General features: G+C 41.3%; 1 protein-coding gene across 1 annotated transcript; it reads right to left on the bottom strand.

Moving 5' to 3' along the window:
- Nucleotides 1–876: 876 nt before the first annotated feature.
- On the bottom strand, nt 877–18625 carry DLEU7 (deleted in lymphocytic leukemia 7). Its single transcript, XM_045978291.1, has 2 exons — nt 18167–18625; nt 877–1505 (listed from the first exon to the last, which is right to left on the bottom strand). The coding sequence occupies exons 1-2, from the start codon at nt 18623–18625 to the stop codon at nt 1299–1301; spliced, it is 666 nt and encodes a 221-aa protein (XP_045834247.1). The 3' UTR covers nt 877–1298.
- Between the last annotated feature and the right edge of the window lie 1597 nt (nt 18626–20222).

The following is a 20222-nucleotide window of genomic DNA, read 5'->3' as shown; positions in this document are numbered from 1 at the left end:
ATGTCAAAAACAGCTAATAGATCAAGTAAGATGAGGATCGAGAATTTACTATGAATTCATCAGTGAGCAGTCAACGGGAGCCATAACAAGAATATTTTTGGTGGAATATGGGCACAAAATTCATCTAAAGCGAGTTCAGAAGGGAATTGGAAAAAAAAAAAAAAAAGAATTGTAGGCAACTAATTTGGAGGATTTCCATGAGTTTTGCTCATAGGGGAGGAGAGAAATAAAGTAGTTGCTGGGAGAATTGTTTTTTAAAGATTGGAGGAAATACTATAAGATAAGAGTATACTGATATAAATGCCCCTGTTGAGAGGCAAGACTTGATACTACAGGCAAAAGAATGAGTGTGTGTGTACGTGTGTGTGTATAAGCTGGTTTTCAATATAGTCACCATTAAACAACAGGAAATTTAGTTTTTCCTAAGCGTATTCAGATCATTGTTGCAAAAAAAGTTAGCCTCTCTTTCCCCAGCTCTAAATATTTAGGGAAACCTGCCAGTGTATCCACTCCCTCCTGCTTTTCACAGGAATTTCCTACTTCAATTGGAATATTTAGAAACAGTAAGAAGAGCTACATGTTTCCACATGAGACTTTAATAATACTGTACTTCGTGTTTACATATCATATATCCTTGGTACTTCATAGCTCATTATCATTGTAAATTTACAAATCAGTGTATGAAAGCACAAGGCTTAGAAGCAACTATTTTCCTGTCCAACAGTAAGTTATTAATGCCAGGATTGGAACTCATAATTACTGACACATGTGGTCCTACAATGTCTAAAGATCATTTTCATAACATAAAATGAAGGCTCAGTATGGAAAACATATCAATTATCAAATATCCTATTTATTCAAGATAATTTTAAGAATCATGAGGCTTTAATCAAATAACCATATATAAATAACCATATTATATAACTATATTAAAGCTCATAGTCCTACGTTAATAGAAGTATAGATAAATGTATCATTTGATCAAAACTAACACTTAATATGAATTAGTATATATACATATATAATCCAATCAGTTCCACAAAGTAGAATATATTTCAATCAAAAAGTAAGCAAATATGTCAACATACTCAAAGATGTAAACTACTGCTTTAAAAATTTTTCACCAACATGCTGTTATCTAAAGGGTACAGATGCCATTGGTTAGACTTCTGTATATGTCATCAAGTCTCTCCTTACTGGGGTAAAATCATCTATTGTCTGCTGATTCAATTAAGAACATAAGCTACCCAGTTCTCCTGGCAGTACCAGCTGGGTTTTAATTCTGGTGCCTTGGGCCTTCATATGTCTGGGAGATTCTGTAAGATCTGTCTCAAAGAAGCACAGGCTACCACGTGGGCGTCTGAAGGAAGATTAGCAAGTGACTGAATCAGCTTCTTGACTATTGTCTTCAAACACTGGTGGGCAGCATTCAAATCTCTGTCAAACTGTTGTCCTTGAATTTGTAGAGCCAAATGACTGCAGATGTTTCTAAACTCAACACTATCCTGAAATAAACAGCAAACATAAGCAATTAGAAAGGTTATGGGGACACTTGTTGAGTTTTAGGTACCCAACTTCCATTCCCATCTCTTCCCATCACAGAACCTCAATTTTTCTTTTGAGGGAACTACTCTCCTCCATCTTCAGCCTATGTAATTTGGCCAAAGCTGACTCCACCCACTCTACAACTCCAGAGATCAGCCAATCAGAGTGACCACCCCTCAATCATTTTGGATTGGTCAGGAATGGACAGGTGACTTAACACAGACCAATAAGCTACAGTTCTAGAATGTCTTTTGGATGGGAAAGAGAAGTTCTTTTTAACTGGGGATTTTGGAAAGCATCCTGCCACCATAAGGGGAGAACCCAAGTGAGAAGGAAGCCAGCAGAGGAAAAAGAAAAAAAAAAAAAAAAAGCAGAACCAAGGAATTAAAAGAGATTAATTCTAATTATAGTCTCTGAGTATATTGATCCAGCTATACTTGAAAAATAAGCACCAGGATTTTTTGGTTATCTGAATCAATAAATATGCCTTTTTACTTCAGCCATTTGGAGTTGAGTTTCTGTTATTTGTTCCTAACAGAGCTTTGAAGAATACACAAATAGCCTCTGTTCCTATTATTCCATACTCACAGTCTTTAAAATTCCAACACAGGATATGGTATATAATGAACATAGTGTCAAGAACTTTCCAATGCAAATTTAGAAAGAATAGTTCCCAGGTAGTTTAAAAGAATGAAATAACTAGATTTTTAATTCCTAAAATTTTCACCTTCTAAAATCCATTGTATAGACATGGTACACTAAAATCATTCCAATAAACAGACAAATTAAATTATTCCATACCAGAGATAATGTTGAATATATAATTTATTTTAAATATATGTAAATGGTCTCCACAGACTTCTGGTTCTGGTAACATGGCACACTTATTTTCCCTAAAACCCTTTGAGAAAACTGAAGTCTAAATAAAATAGAGCAAATATCCTTTCTGGTATTGCAAGAAAACTGTGAAAATCCCTAATGGACAGAGATAAAGGAAAAGTAGATTATTTTAGCTGCCCACCACTATTCATCAGAAAAAGAAAGTTAATCTGGAGCTGGGTTTGGGGTGGAGGATAAAGTTGCCCCAAGAATGTGTAACTGTTGACCTTTACTACACAACAGCTAAAGCTGGGAGCTGCCCTCTATACCACATACATGTTCTGGGAACACTCATGCTAAGAAAGTGGCTTAAAAATTGGAACTGGGCTAAAATATCCATGGACACATGGGAAAAGCAAATAAAAGCCTATTTCATGGAGCCAGGTCCACAACCCATGCCCCACAGTAGTATTCTCATAACACTCTGTCAAAGACAAACTCAGAATATGAAATTTAAAATATAACCCACCAGGACATAGCAGATACCAAGACAGGGCAGTATAAACTCCAAGTATTTCAGCTAGAAACTACAAAATATGTTTAAAGTGATTAAAAATATAAAAGAAGGAATCAGAAACACTTTAAGTAAAAACAGGCTTGGAAAAGAACCAAATACCATTTCTAGAAACTATTGTGACAAATTAAAAACTCAATAGACAATTTAAACACCTGAATAAATACATTCGAAATGAGGAATAGTAAACTAGATGATGAATATGAGAAAATTACTCAGAATGCAAGATAAAAAGCCGGACATGGGAAATATGTATGGAATGTTAAATAACATGGATGATAGAAGAGAGGGCTGGGGGAGAAGAGGGGAGACAATAGTCAAAGAGAATAATGGATAAGAATTATTCAAAATTGATCCAAAACATGAATCCAGGTTCATGAACATAGATTCAGGATATAAAATCAGCCTGGAACAGAATAAGCAAAATGAGATTCAAATCTCAACTTATTAAGACAAAACTACTCTTAAAAGCAACTGGGGGCAGGGGGTGGGGGGAAATGGATGACTTTCAAGGGACGACAAGACAGACTGCCAACTACTATGCTATAAAGACCAAAACCAGAAAAGAATGGGATAATTTTTCAAATAATTGTCAACATAGAATTTTTTTTAAATTCAATAAAACTATTATTTAAACATCAGGGCAAAATAAATATGCCTTCATTTTAAAGGACAACAGTAGTTACCACCTTCACTGTCATATTTTCCTAGAGATATAATTCAGAAAGGGGACATTCATTTCAAAAGGAAAGAATGAGATACAAGGAGCCACAGTGAACAAAGAAACTTAAAAATATGATTTTCAAGAATTGATATTCAAAACCAAAATTATAATAATTAACTTGGGACTTACAAAAGCAAGATGGTTCCAAAATGCTGAATAGTAGTAACATGTAGGAGGGACCAGCATTCTAAGGCATTATACATATTCAGAAAGGTGACGAAGTTGATAAATTTCAGACATATTAAGTGTGCATCTGAGAAATGTAAGGTTTATCATTAAAGGATAGAAGTAGTATGTAAAACTTCAAAATCAGCAGATAAAAGAAAAATTAAAACTTAATTGATCCTGTTTTTAGAAGGTAAAAAGGAAGAAATATACAAACATAAATCAAGGTGAGTAGAAAGCATCAAATCAGACACATTTTGAAATACAGTGGTTACCAGATTAGATTTTTTAAAAATCTATTGATAACTTCTTTACAAAAAACACGTTCAAAACTAAAAACACCTAAAGACTTAAAGTAAATGGATGCTAAAACATATACACAGTAAAGAGGAGTTGAAACAAGGCCAGGAAAATCATTATTAGGGATAAAATAAACTATGGTTAACAAAAGGACCTATTCCTCAAGAAGGATAACAGTTCTGTACTTCGTATGTGCCTAATATGATTATCTTAATTTACATTCAATCCAGAAACATAAAAACTGATTTCTACCCAGCTAACTCAGACACTGAAAAAATCAAACAACAAAATGATCAAACTGGAGAGAAAAGACTAAAACACTAATCACAAGCTTGGCCCAATAAAGATAAGCAAATACAAATTTTCCCAAAGATATATGGAATATTTATGAAAGCTGACTATATTGTAATATGCTAGAAGCAAATTCTCAACGAATATCTAGATCTATATCATACAAATAACAATGCAAATAAATGAGAAATCAATAACATAACTTTCCCAATACATACATGACTTAAAAATCTACTTCCAAATAATTCATGGCTCAGTGAAAAAAAAATTGAAATTTTAAAATACTTTATACTGAACAATTATAGAAATAGTATATCACAAATTTGTGGGATACACCTGCATTGAGAAAGTCATGCACTTAATGCTATAAAAGTAAAGAATAATCACTGAAAAAACACGAGCTAAGAATTCAACTCAAGAACTTGGGAAAAGAAAAAAAACCAGATAATCCAAAAGAAAATGAAAGAAAGAACTAAAAGCTGAAATGAAGTTTGGAATTAGGGTTTTCTTCCTACTTCTATGTAGAAAGAGAAGCTGTTCTTCTCCCTAACAAAAACTCTGTCACTTGGGTTAGAAGGACCTGGTTTTCTGGCAAAGTGTTTATTAGAGAACATCTTCTGGGAAACAGAACAAACACTCATCTGTTGAGTTTGGCCAACAATGGCAGCAGGACTCCAGTGTGAGTGAGGGGCTGGGACAGAAAGATCAACACAACAAGCCACAGTTCCTTTACTCAAGTATTCACAGCCTACCATGCTTCTTGTTTTTTTCTTCCTATTCAAAGCATTCTTGCTTCCCCGCCTTTGAGTGTTGCTCATTTCTGCTCAGAAGGTATCAAGGGGTTATGTAGATAATCCGTCCGATAGTTTATGGAGTAACCTATATTCCTGCATATTGCTTGGGAATGGGCAAGTAGAGGGGGAAAAATGCCTTCTGGACTACTTCCCCCAGATCCACATCAAGGGAAATTGTCTGCCTGCTTTATAGAAGTAATCCAACTCTAAGTACAAAGTGGAAGGATCAAAGACAACATGCAAAGGGAAATTCAAAATTGAAGGAACCACTGAAATGTGTGCTGACATGTGCCTATTAGCCAGTCTGCAAAGGCATTCATCACCCAAATAAGATTAAAATGCCTTAAAAATATGTTTGTGGGCCTAAAATCTGAAGTCAATTTCACGTTTACTGTAAAGAATCAAAGAAGTCATCATTTGGGGAAAGTATACATATAATAAAATTCCACTGCTGGGCTGCACTGGTCCCTGAGGCCCTGGGTAAACTTCAGATCTCTGGCAAGCTTTGCAAAGTCTCTTTATTTTACTCTTTTAGTACAGTTTTAAATCCTTTCTCAACTATATTAACAGTCAAAGAAAACAAATTAATAGGCATAGGCTTTCCATGGGACTCTTAAGCCTGGGGATGGAAAAATAAAACAGGTGGTTGCTTCTCTTCCTTTCTGAGGGGTCTGAAGGCCAACTGCAGATCCAGTGATCATGGATCCAACCAAACCTCTATTGATTCTGTTGTATAGATGGGGGCCAAAAATCACAGCATTGAGAGAGTGGCATATTGAATGGCTCATGGACTTTCAGTAGAAAATCCCATGATCGATGCTCATGATGATTTCATGTTTGCTGCTTTCCATTCAATGACAGGATACATCCACCCAGCAGCTTTTATTTAGCAAGTCCCAGATGCTTTCAGAAATGATGTCATACCCTTCACAGGGTTTTGGGTACGTTGCCAGCATTAGAATGCTCTGACTGAGCAATCTAAAGGGGTTTTGGAACTTCTAAAGCTTTGTGTAATTTCAGACTGTGGATATGAAACGTGTTGGTTGTTACAGTGCTTCAAACTGATAGGCGGCATTTACATTTTTTTTCCCATTTTATTTATTTTTTCAGCGTAACAGTATTCATTCTTTTTGCACAACACCCAGTGCTCCATGCAAAACGTGCCCTCCCCATTACCTACCACCTGTTCCCCCAACCTCCCACCCCTGACCCTTCAAAACCCTCAGGATCTTGCCATTTGCGACGACGTGGATGGAACTAGAGCGTATCATGCTTAGTGAAATAAGTCAATCGGAGAAAGACAACTATCATATGATCTCCCTGATATGAGGACATGGAGAAGCAACATGGGGGGGTAGGGGGATTGGAGAAGAATAAATGAAACAAGATGGGATTGGGAGGGAGACAAACCATAAATGACTCTTAATCTCACAAAACAAACTGGGGGTTGCTGGGGGGAGGTGGGATTGGGAGAGGGGGAGCGGGCTATGGACATTGGGGAGGGGAGGCGAACCATAAGAGACTATGGACTCTGAAAAACAACCTGAGGGTTTTGAAGGGTCAGGGGTGGGAGGTTGGGGCAACCTGCGGCATTTACATTTTATAGTGACTCAACTCATCTACTGGGGCAATGGCCTCAGACTCAGTTAATGAGACAAATACATTTATTTCAAACATGTGAAGTCTCCACTGCATGATTGACCACACTGGGTAAAAAGCAGTAAGCCATAGGAACCTATTCTATAAAAAGCTGATAACTTGGTAGGAGCATTGAGACACATAGAGCATACACCCAAATGTCCAGTGAAATGGGATAGGCACTATGGTAAAAACACAAAGACCCAACCCTACAGAAGACCAGACATTTATGGACTCATAATCCAAGCACTGTAGAGGGTTCATACAAAGCACTTTCTGACGTGTGGATCCTTTCCGGAGCACACCTGGTGTCACACTGCCACACAGGAGAAACCCATGTGCTTAGAAGGCAACCCTTGGCCCTAATTCCAGAACATTTTTCCCCTTAATTCTTAGCTGGAATCTGCCCTGTAGTAGACAGAATAATGGCCTCCTAAAGATGTCCATGTCCGAATCCCCAAAAGCTGTGAACATGTTATCCTATGCAGCAGAAAGGACCTTCTAGATGTTAGCTAGGATGGCATCCCTCCAGGCACTTGCAAAGACCCCTGGGATGCTGGGATTATCCCTTCATGAGCACTGGACTTGCCATCAGAGCCCTGGTTTGACAGGCCCTTTGACAGGCCACCTTTCAGTTCAGTTTCACCTTTTCAGTTTTCTAATGTGAAAAATGGAAACAAATAGCTACCACACAGAGAGACTGTGAAGGTCAAATAAGCTCATGGTCATGCAAACCCTAAAGTTATAAGGCACTCCGTTCATCTAAGGTTGTGCATAAAGTACTCCTCTAGACGTTAGCAACAAGGAGAGAGGGGGAAGGAAGGACAGAAAAGTACAGAACAAAATGCTCTATAGAAGCTAAGAATCTAATTGGTGAGATGAAAACTATCTAAGCTGTTCAGTAGTGGAGAGGTCACACGGAATAAGATTAAGGCACAAAGGAGAGTGTTTGAGCACACCTCATATGCATTAGAATGACTACTGTTGAAAAAACCCTGAAAATCACCAGCGTTAGCAAGACGTGGAAAAACCAAGGCCCTCATGCGCTGCCAGCGGGAATGTAAAATCATGCAGCCACTACGGAAAACAGCATGGAGGCTCCTCAAAAAAATTAAAAATGGAATTACCATGTGATCCAGCAACTCCACTTCCAGAATACATATTCAAAAGGATTCAAATCAGGATTTCAAAGAGATATTTGCACACCCATGTTCACAGCAGCACTATATACAATAGCCAAGAGGTGAGAGCAGCTCAGGGGTCCACTGACAAATGAATGGATGAACAAACGATGGTATATACATAGAGTGAAATACTATTTAGCCTTAAAGAGGGAGGAAATCCTGAGACGTGCTCCAACATGAAAAAAACTTGAGGACATTATGCTCTCTGAAATAACCCAATCACAAAAAGATACACACCATATGATTCCACTTACATGCAATACTTAGAGTCATCAAACAGAGAGAAGAATGGTGGCTGCCAGAGGCGAGGGGAAGGGTAATGGGGATTTGTTGCTTAATATGTACAGAGTTTCAGATTTACAAGATGAAAAAATTATGGAGATTGGTTGCACAATAATCTGTATGCTCTTGATACTGCTGAACTATACAATAAAAATGGTCAAATTTATGTTATGCCCTTTTTTAACCACAATTAAAAAAGAAAAAAAAGAAGTGGTCAAGAGCATCAGAATGCTGTCGGCCTTTGCAGAAGGGGATGGAGGTTAGGATGAGGAAAGCTGTACAGACGTTACAAGACAGCTGGCACTAGGAAATGCAGTCTTTGCCTCTCAGGGAAGAGATGTCCCTCACAATTAGAATGAATAACACAGCAAAGGCCTGAAGTCAAGGAGGGGCTGGGACTGGAAAGAGGCCAGACTGAAAAGAACAGAGCTTCGTGCTGGGAACCAGGACACAAACTAGTGTGGGAGCCTTGAGTGCCACAGTGAAATCCCTGGGCACTTTCAAGCATGGAGAGCACATGGCAAGCCAGCATTTTAAAAACACTGGTCTGGCCCAACCTGCTAGGTGCAGGATCCAAGGCCAGTCTCCTGATCTACTTGGTGTCACTCAAGACTCACAACCACCCATGAATGACTGATGAAGAAATGTGGCTGAGAGAGATGAATCAACATACCCAAGTCACACAGCAAATGAGGGGCATCTTTTTTTTTTTATTATTTATTTACTTATTTTTTATTTTTCTAAAATAAAGAAAAAAATTGCTCTTTTCCCCCCAAACTAAAAGGCAACCTTCAGAATGGGAGAAGATATTTGCAAATGGCTTATCTGATAAAGAGATAGTATCCCAAATCTATAAAGAATTTATCAAACTCAGCATTCCCAAACCAAAAAATCCAGTTAAGAAATGGGCAGAAGACATGAAAAGACATGCAGATGGCTAACATACACATGAAAAATGCTCAACATCATTTGGCATTGGGGAAATACAAATCAAAACTACAATGAGATATCACCTGATGCCTGTCATTATGGCTAAAAGTAACAACACAGGAAACAAGAGATGTTGACAAGATAGAAAGGGTTGGGATGCAAGCTGGTACTGCCACTCTGGAAAACAGTATGGATTTTCCTCTAAAAGTTAAAAATAGTGCTACCCTATAACCCAGCAAGTGTGCTAGTGAATCCTAACGAATCCTCTCTTCCCAAACTCAAATGTTCATCAAAGACCCACTCCAAATTAGAAACCGGGCTAGGTACCATGATGACTTGGAGAGCAGAGCCTGCTACCCAGGGTAGGAGACAGACTGGGGAACTGAAATTACAGAGCCTCACATGTCCTCGTGGGATGAGCGGGGATACCATGCAGGCAAGCAGGGAGGCACCAAACCAGCTTTGAGATGGAACAAAAATATCTACTAATGAATGTTTCTTTTTTGGCCCTATATTCACACTGTTCTTCTTAAGGTTAACTGAGTGTTAACAAAGCTCCAGTTGGCATTGGTCACATCCAAATTGAGATTGGTCTGTTGGCCCATCCCACTTCGCTGCAACATAATTGAGAGGGTTTGGCTGTCTGGAAGATATTCAAGGCATGGAAACTTCTACCTCCCATGTCAAGCCAACTCCTAGCTAATCAACAACCCCCCTAGCTCGAGCTCTCTCTCCTCCACTCTGTTCTCTCCTGCCCCGTATACGGGAGGTCTCTTAGAAAAACTGCCACACTTGCACTTTTCTGCATTATGCTTTGTGTTTAGTAGGAATGCACACATCTGGAATCCTTGAGCGACTGCAAATGCACCTGCAAAGTCCAAAAGGGAAGAAAAGCTAAGGCTTTTTTTTAGCTTTGTACTGAAAATAAACACTCCCATCAAAACTGAAGTCTTGAAGGCAAAAAGAATCTGGCTTCAACAGTCAGTTTCAAAGCCTATTTTCTGAAACCAACACCAGTGGATAATAAAGTAAAAAATACAATATGACTTTATGGGCTCTACAATGCAGATAACTTTTAAAGAATCCACAAGGAAGATTTTTAGTTTTTTTCCTACCTTGTCACCTTCAAAATCACTTCTCCATCTATATAAACTATAAATCAGTTCATATCCCCTTCACCACTGTCTTTAAAATAAGTTGGTTCTTTTCAAGACAGTCACATCTCAAGCTATAGTCTCTTGCAATGTCTTCCACAAACTTGTTTCTTCTCACATTTTCCTTTCTAGTTTGCCCTGAATGCCTAATGCCCCCTATGGAGAGCACTGAAGAAAGAGCTTTTCCCAGCTTTCGTGGTGGGGTCCTCCTGACCTTAATGAACTTCAGCAGACCACTCTCCACTAAAGGTGCCAAGTGCTGGGACCTATGAAGGAGCACAAATCCCTTCCCCAGACCCATCACCTACCCCCATACTGGATATGTCCATAAAATGGGAAAGCCATTTCTCTTATTTAGAGGGATGGTGTGAAAACCACGCTAGCAGAAACAGCATACTACAAATTGTCCCCTTGGTTCATCAGCATCTGGCTTTGAACTACAAATTCATGGGGCCCAGAGGAGCCCCCAGTGGCCTGAACCCACAGTCAATCTCAAATAGATATGTAACTGTGTGTTAATAAAACACTCAAAGAAGAACCAAAGTATCAGCCAGTCACCATAAAAAGTCTATCGTCCACAGGAAATTAAACATTTTTCCTTGTGGTGTACCCAGTGTAAACACTCACAAGGAACTAAGGTTCCTTATGCATTTGCTTTGGATATGGTACCATTCTCATTAGAAAAGTCCATTTAAAGAACTTTGTGATGGATACAAGCTCTTGATTCAGGTATGCACACAAGGTAAACCCCAAAATTATAGCACAAAGCACGGCAGCATTTCCATCAAGACGTTAAACATAAGCAGGCCCATAACATATGTTTCCATCAAGACGTTAAACATAAGAAGGCCCATAACATATGTTTTAGGGCCTTCCTGCGATATCTTTCCCAACATTCTCATTTTGGCAATTGTAAATGTCCTGATTTTCCTATCACTCACGTTATGAGCAAGGACAAAGCTGTTAATGAAGCTATTAAAAGAGTAGTCACTGGGCCTTTTTGTCCCAGAACACCACGATTTTATCCCAAATGAAGAGCAATTCCCTGGCTATGCTATAATCGTGTAACTCTGAGCATTTATTCCTTCAATAGTTTGCAAGTAATTTTTAAAGACACAATTCCCAAATTTGCAGAAACTGGCTTCACACTCACGTTAATGGGGAAAAAAGCACTCATCACCGTCTTCTCTGAGTGACCCAATGTTCACACTTGCAATTTGCAAAGAGCATTAGCAGTGACCATGAAGCCAAAGCCAGTGGTTTTATAACCACCACGCTTGGTATATAGAATGAGAAAACCAGCAAGGACCACGGAATGTGATAGAATAACTGGCACCAGATCAGCTAATTGAAATGGGTGAACTCATAGGCAAGTTTAATCTATAATAGCAGGAAAGGTCTCCTGCCTCTGAAAGTTGGCATCAGCCATAGTTTCCATGAAACTTGCACCACAGCAGAACTCTTGGAAACGATAAATGTTTTTGACTCTCAAAGGAAGACAAAAAAAATCAGTGACTTCATAATTGGCTTGGTTAATGGTGTCTATGTGAGTTGGTCATTTTCAGCAGTTCTTAAAATCCTGGACTAGCTTCCGTCTGGTCCTCTGCGTGTTTCTATGCTCTCTTTGAGTGGTGGGTGCCTAAGGCATTCTTGATAGTTATTACTAGTTGGATAATGATTTCCTACATTCACCTGGTGCTTTGGGCCACTATGTAAAATGGTCCTCATATAAAGAGACACCCAAATCACCCATATAATGGGTTAAATTGTGTCCCCCCCACACACACACAAAAATCTGTGTGTTGAAACATAACCTCCTGTGTGACTGTATTGGAAAAAGGACCTTTAAGGAGGTAATTAAGGTTGTATGAGGTCATAAGGGTGGGGCCCTACTCCAGTAGGATTGGTGTCCTTGTAAGAAGAGGGAGAGATATCCAACATCTCTCCCTCTCTCTAAGCATGCACAGAGGAAAAAGCCATTCAAGACAGAGAGGGAAGGTGGCAGTCTGAGAGCCAGGAAGAAAGACCTTACCAGAAACCAAATTTTTGATCTTCAACGTTCCAGCCTTCAGAACAATGAGAAAATAAATGTTTGTGGTTTAAGCCACCTGGCCTATGGCATGCTGTCTTAGCAGCTCGAGCTGACCAAGATATCCAGTCTACAAGGTGATCCTGCAGCCCAAGCAGTGTGCAGTGCACAGCACGTCCAACCCACTGTCAACCAACGGTACACACTCATGGACTTTATTTCTGCATGATGTTCATCACACCTCTCTAATCCAGCACTGTGATATGATAGAAAAGAAAAAAAAAAAAAAAAACACAGACAAAACCATGTTTGAGTCATGGGCCATCACTTCCCAGCTGTGAGATCTTTAGCAAAATCCTAAATACCTCTGAGTCTCAGTCTCCTTCTATAATAAATGTTTGTCTAGCTGGTTAACTCGAGCCTCTCCAACAAATTTAACAAGACTCAGGATTATGAAGCATTTTTTATCCACTATAAAAAAGCTCACTTCATGCTTGTTTTGCATGTGTGTGATAATCTCTAAATATTCAAAAAGAATATTAAGTGTTGGTTTCTTCAAAAAAGAATAAAATACTATAAAAATGTCTACAAGTATTGTATTAAGAGTTTCTCTGCCTTCATGCCTGAAAATTTCACTTCCTTAAGCCTCAGTGGCTTGATCAGCGAGTCATTCAGTGGCAGCATCTCTAAGTCAGTCATCAGGTATGGGCTAAAGCTGACCTCTGGATAGTGGAGGCTTCTTGGAAATCTCCTTGGGTCATCCTAACTCTGCCTTTGTCAACAGTCTCAAAAAAGTAAATAGAGTCCGTGGACTAGATCCATCAATATCAAGACTGGAATTCACAATAATAATAGTCAATGAGGGGCGCCTGGATAGCTCAGTAGGTTAAAGCCTCTGCCTTCGGCTCGGGTCATGATCCCAGGGTCCTGGGATCGAGCCCCGCATCGGGCTCTCTGCTCCGCGGGGAGCCTGCTTCCTCCTCTCTCTCTGCCTGCCTCTCTGCCTAGTTGTGATTTCTCTCTGTCAAATAAATAAAATATTTAAAAAAATAGTCAATGAGAACATGAGGCATCAACTTGTTAATAATTATAATAATAATAATGACAAAATTTCAAAGGTATTGAGAATTTGTATGGGCAGCCACTAGCTAAGTCTTCATGTGCATTATCCTAATAACCCTGTAAGGATAGATATCTCTATCTCCACTTTAAGGAAAGGAGACTGAGGCACAGGAAGGCTAAATAATTTGCCCAAGGGCCTACAGCAGGAAGTGGCATAGTCGGTTTGAAAGGCTTCACAGGACCAGATCACTGAGCTGTCCTGCACTGTCTCTACTTCGGGTCCCTGATGCCTTTCATCTGGGCCGAGGGCTTTAATTCAAGCGAGTCCTCCTCCTCTCTGTGGCAAGTAACACTGTGGGAGGGAACTGATGTTAGAGAGATGTTTCCACACACTTCTAAGTGATACACAGGTGTTATTTCCATTAGCACAACTCCTCCCGAAATCCTTTTGTGTATAAAATTAATCCATATGTTCTTTATTTAAAAATAAAGAAAACATGTAAAAATTGGAGAAAACACACATAAATGGCAAGATAAATGGCAAATCCATGTTTTTGTGTTGAAAGAATTAATATATTTTTAATATTGTTGAAATGTCCATACTACTCAAAGCAACCTATAAGTTCTGTGCAATACCTATCAAAATTCCAATGGCATACTTCACAGAACTAGAAGTCATTCTAAAATGTGTGTGGAACTACAAATGACCCCAAATAGCCAAAGCAACATTGAAAAAGAACAAAGCTGGAGGTACAATGCTCCCTGCTTTCAAGATATACTACAAAGCTAGAGTAACCAAAGCAGGATGATACTGGTACAAAAACAGACACACAAATCAGATTGGAACAGAATTAAGAGCCCAGAAGTAAATCTACACAGATATAGATAATTAATCTATGACAAAGGAGCCAAGGACATACAATGGAGAAAGGACAGTCTCTTCGATAAATGGTAATGAGAATACTGAACAGCCACAGACAAAAGAATGAAACTGGACCACTATCTTACACTACACACAAAAATTAACTCAAATTGTATTTAAGACTTGAATATAAGACCTAAAACCACAAAAGTCCTACGAGGAAAAAGAACAGAGGCAGTAAATTCCTCAACATCAGTCTTAGGAACATCTTTGTGGATCTGACTCTAAAGGAAATGGAAAGTAAAGCAAAAATAAACAAATGTGACTACATCAAACTAATGAGATTCTGCAGGGCACAGGAAACCATCACCAGAATGAATGAGCAAACTATTGAATGGGAAAATATATTTGTAACTAAATATCTGACAAGGGGTTAATATCCAAATACATATAAAGAACTCCTACAACTCAAAGACATAAAAAATAAACTACTGGTTAAAAAATGTGCAGAGCATGTGAACAGACATTTCTTCAAAGAAAACATACAGATGGCCAACAGGCACATGAAAAGATGCTCAACATCACTAATTACTAGAGAAATGCAAGTCCAAACCACAATGAGACCCCTCCTAACGCCTGTTATAATTGCTGCTATCAAAGAGACAAGAAAGAACAAGTGTTGGTGAGAGTGTGGAAAAAAGGAACCCTTGTGCACTGTGAGTGGGACTGTAAGTCAGTGCAGCCACTATAGAAAACAGTACGGAGATTCCTCAAAAAATTAAGAACAGAACTACTTCATGACTCAACTATTCCACTTCTGTGTATTTATCCAAAAATTTTGAAAACACTAATTTGAAAAGATATATACACTCCTATGTTTACTACAACATTATATACAATAGCCAAGATATGGAAGCAACCTAAATGTCCAGTGATAGATAAATGGAAATAGAGGTGAGATAGATAGATAGATATAGATAGATAGATAGATAGATACACACACACACACACACACACACACAATGGAATATTACTTAGCCATAAAAAAGAATAAAATCTTGCTATTTGCAACAGCTTGGATGGACCTTAAGGGTACTATGCTTAGTGACTTCATTCAGACAGAGAAAGGCAAATACTAAATGATTTCACTTATACGTGAAATCTAAAATGAACGAATAAAATAAAACAAAGACAAAGTCATAGATATGGAGAACAGACTAGTGGTTTCCAGAGGAGATAGGGTTGAGACATGGGTGAAATGTGGGTGACGGTAATAAACTGTACGCTGACGGATGGTAACTAGACTTATGGTGGAGATCACTTTGTAGTGTATGGAAAAATCAAATTAACACTAGTAATAATGAAGCCAAGTCAGCATAACGAGCCCCCTGGAAAGACAGACTACTGTGTCCTTAAATCTAAGTTCTTTGTAATCTCTACTTTACAACCAGAGATACTACCTTTTTTCCAAACTAAAAACCAAGCAAAATTCTGAGATGTTTGCCAGGAGGCAAATCATCCAAAGAAATCTCTCCCTTCTGGAAACACTGGCTGTTCTCGGGAGCCCTCAGAACCCATTACTCCCCTGCAGGTGACCAGCAGACTCCAATAGGAAGGCTCCTTTGGGTTGGGGGTTGAGGGGACCAAACAGCATTTCTATATTAAAGACAAGAAGGAAGATAAGTAGAAGTGAGATTTTTTTAGGTAGAGAGGAAGATATTTGTGTCCGATGGCCTCAATTTTCTTAGAAGAGGAATGAGCCAGTTGAGGTTTGGATAAAGAAAGCTTGAGAGGGTGGAAAATGTTGAGGACAAAAAGTCAAGTAGAAAGCATCAGAAGAATGACCAAGTAGAAGGGACAGTGGCATGAAGCTCAAGTGGCATGGTTTATAGGCCAGAGCAGAGAGCTCCAGTGCATTTGAGCTGGGCCGGGACCTCAGACATTGGTCTCCAAGCTGACCCCCAGACTGCAGCCTCACCTGCTGTGACTTATCTAGGGTCACGTCCACGCCTCAGTCATTTCAAGGGTTACTTTGGTCTGCAAGAAAATTCAAGGCCCTCCGCATGACACACAGACCTTTCTTGCCATCAGACCCCACTTACCTGTCCATCATCCTGTTAAACTCTCTGCCGTAATGAACTAATTTTAGTTCCCCCAAAGCCCAAGTCTTTTCATTGCTTTGGGCCTTCGATCACACAGCTCCCCTAAAGTGATTTTTCCCTTTTATGCCTGTGGGGCAAATATTCATATTTTTTTAAGATTACTTCCTCCAAGAAGCCTACCGAGATCACCTAAGGTAAAGCCAATCACTCAGTCTCTCCTTCTGCCAACCTACATGTGCCCTGTATATGCCCCTAACATCACACAACCCTTCCTATTTCAGCAATTCTAAGATGCACACTTTTTCACGTTTTCAAAATCTCTGATGTGATCTTATAATAGATGGTGCATCATAGTTCAGTTGGTAGGATTTTTAATTTCTTCATAGTACCAAAAAAAAGGTCATTCTACACACAAGCTTTAATGAAATGCAGCTTCATTTTTTAACTTCCTAATGTGAGTGGGGCAGTGCTTTGCGTTTGGAGGAGATCTTATTTCCCCTCCCCCCAACACACATTTGAGAATATTGGGTTGTATCAGTTTGTTGGAGGGGAGAGAAGTAACGTTTCTGGCATCTTCCGGGTTGAGGCCAGGGATGTTGCTAAACATTCTATAACACACAGGACAGCCCCACAATTATCCAGCCCAAAATGTCAGTATCAGGTGATTGAGAAGCCATTGTGTTAAGAGTAACAATACTTATATGCCTGTATCATAGGCTTGATTATATTTAATTTCAGATCAACCTTTTACAGTGTCTAGTAACCTAAAAACACAGCAATTTTTTTCAAACCTTGGCTTAAAGAGCAAGAATAGCAACTCTGGAGAACCCCTCTAAGTTTTCTTCATCATTCCCGCCCATTTCCTTCTGCTGGCCTCCCAAGGGAAAGGAAGGAAGCAAAATTGGAAAGCCAGAAGATCTCAAAGAGATTGTGACCTTAAGCCAATTAGCTTAGTTAATGACAAGGCAGACACTGGATCCCAAGATCTGCAGATTTCCCCAGTCCCACCTGGCCCGGGAGGCAGCTGCTCTGCTCCCTGGCTAGGCTGACGAACATAGTTTGGTACCCTACAAACACAAGCTGAGGGACTTAGCCGGAGTTTAGCATTAGTATTCACGCTTCAACACCCGGGCCCCACCCGGCTCTCACCCCACTTTATGACAATTTAGGTTGACTCGGTAAAGGCCTCTGAATTCTGTGGGGAGTTGGGTTTCTGCAAAAATAATTTTGATTCTTAAGTGTGAAGGAACTTTAAATAAATTGAGGTGATTTTGTCACACAAAAGGCAGAGGGGACTTAATACGTGCATTTAAGGCTCTGGAGTAAGGGTTATTAACTCGGAAGGGGAAAGCAGGGGCAGCTGTCTTCCTCCCCTAGAAGCTGCACATGTGGAAAGGGCCTTAGGCTGGAGCAGGAAGCTGATTTATGTGAGAGAGAGAGAGAGAGAGAGGAGTTCCGAAGGAAGGTATTTGGCAAGGCCTACCCGCGTCTCACTTCCACAGCCTGGTGGGTCCCAGGTGGGCCCCTGAGTTCCTGGACTCAAGTCCCGGGGGTGTCACCTCCCCCCTTCCCTCTCACAGGAGCGGAATCCCTGTGGATGGCTCCTTTGCAACGGGTGGCCCCTCCCGGTTTCATCCCTTCATCCCGGCCCCGCAGCCCCGCCCTGTGGCGGGATCCTGCGCGCGAGCCGGGTGCTGGAGGCCCGACTCACCTTCAGATGGATGGGGAAGGACCGCTCCTGCTGGAGGGGGCCCAGCAGCGTCTGCTCCACGCTGACCAGCTCCGAGGTGGAGTCCACCACGCGGGCCAGCGCACTGCGCATCGCCATCTGGGCCAGGGTGCAGGGCCCCCGACCCCGGGGGACTGGCAGCAGCTCCGCGCCCCCCTCGGCGCCTCGCACCACTTCCACTTCTGGGGAGCTTGCCGGAGCCCTAGACCCGCCATTCCTGAACCCCCGCGCCCCGCCCCCGTCTTGGCGCCCAGGCCCTGGCCGGGCCCGCCGCGGGCCTGTGCGACGCCCTGGGGCGACGGACACGTGGTCTGGATCGTGCGGGTTCCCCGGGTCGCCCGGACCGTCACCCCAGCCCCACTCCTGCTGCAGCAGCTGCAGAGTCTGCAGAGCTACCATTTGGTGGCTGATGGAGGCCACTAAGGGCGCCGGGCTAGCCATCGCCTCTGCAAGCGGTTCTTCGGCGCGCCCCGCGGGCAGGTGCAGCAGTGAGCAAGAGAGGCGGGGGCGTTTGGGGTCACCAAGGTCACATTTCCCAACCCGCGGCCTCTCGGCCTTCTTGCCTCTCGAGGGTGGGGCCGGCTCCGCCCCAGGCCCGCTGGAGATAGCCTGCGCTGGCCCCCCGAATTCTTAGTACTAAAGGGAGTGTCGGGACCCAGGGCTGCCTGAGGCTGGGATCCTTGTACTCTCGAAAATTCCCTAAATGCTGAGAGTGGGTTTTTTCTCTTCTCCAGGACTTGGATGGGAAAACGTGGGGCTTGGTGCAGATGCGTCGGTCCGCAGGGATATCCCGCCCCCAAATCCTCTGATGGATGCCTGTCAGTGACCATTCATGCCTTAGGTCCTGAAGGTGGCAGGTAAGAGATCCACCCTGAGCAAGGGTGCCAAGAGCCAGAGAAAGCTCACAAAAGGTAGACCTTGTCCCCATCCTCCCCCCACCCCTGGGAGAATTTTTAGGAACTTGTTGGAATAACCTTCAAGGCCTCGTATCCCCCAAACAGAAGACGGGGACTTGGGTATGTGGACGTTCTGCTCTTCTCTGCTTTGCTCATGCCACAGGCACTCAGGGACTCTGATGGCTAAGGAGGCACCAGGGCACAGCTGGGGTGGGACACACTTCGGCCCCCTGCCACTCGGGAAGTGCCGGTTTGGCACTGCCCAGAGGAGGAGCCCAAATAGCTTTGTGTGAAACTCCCCAAGGACGTGGGTAGCGGGAGTTTGAAGTTAAATCCTTCTAGGAGCCATGAACCCAGGGACAGCTGTACAAATAGTTGCTGCTTTTAATTAAACCTAACTTCGCTGCTTCCTTGACTCAGGAGAAAAGACTGGGAAATTTACGCTTTGATAGACTGGAAACTATTGGTGTGTGATTACATTTTATATATGTTTTTAAAAAGCAGCACACAGTTGAGGAGAATGGTATGGAGGAGTGTTACAGAGTAGCCTGGCGGTGGCCTTCTTCCTTCATGGGAAACCATTGAACATAACTCCACCACACAAATGAGGCAGGTAACAAGGGTGCAGGCACATGACAGACACTGGACCCTCCCCACCTGGAGGCTGGGATTTCCTCCTTCCTTTAGAAGAGAGAGTGTCCCCCACCCCACCCCCGCTCAGTGTGGTGGAGTGAGAACTGGAGAGGCCTTTGTGTGGGAAAGCTGCCCCAGTGAGTCTATTAGTCTAAAGGGCGGTCATCAGAGATATGGGGTGGAATTCCGGGTCCTTTAAGGTTTCTTCAACTCTAGGATAACATGACCCCATATAATCCTCCCAACTCTCCAGTGAAGGTTCCTTCTAGTTCCCAGTGTTTTCTTCGCCTATGAAAACAAATCTGAATGCCAAGGTAAAGAAAACCTTTCTTAAATAAAAACGAGTATGTTCACACTAATTATAACTAAGTAAAAATGTATGTCTGTGCATTGACAGGAAATTACTTTGGAGGGAAGTAAATAGTTTGAAGTTGATTAGATTCTCTTGATGAAGTTACTTAAGTTCATGGGGAAAAAAATAGAAAAATCCTTCTTTGAGTGTGTGTGTG

This window comes from Meles meles, chromosome 14 (genome assembly GCF_922984935.1).
Source record: "Meles meles chromosome 14, mMelMel3.1 paternal haplotype, whole genome shotgun sequence".
NCBI lineage: Eukaryota > Metazoa > Chordata > Mammalia > Carnivora > Mustelidae > Meles > Meles meles.
Note: the sequence above shows the minus strand (reverse complement) of the source record. Positions and strands in the feature narration are given on the sequence as shown.

Coding starts and splice junctions, on each gene's coding strand:
- DLEU7 (XM_045978291.1), bottom strand. CDS start 18,625: ATGGCTAGCCCGGCGCCCTTAGTGGCCTCCATCAGCCACCAAATGGTA. Junction 1,506..18,166: donor CCTTCCCCATCCATCTGAAG/GTGAGTCGGGCC, acceptor TGTTTATTTCAG/GATAGTGTTGAGTTTAGAAA.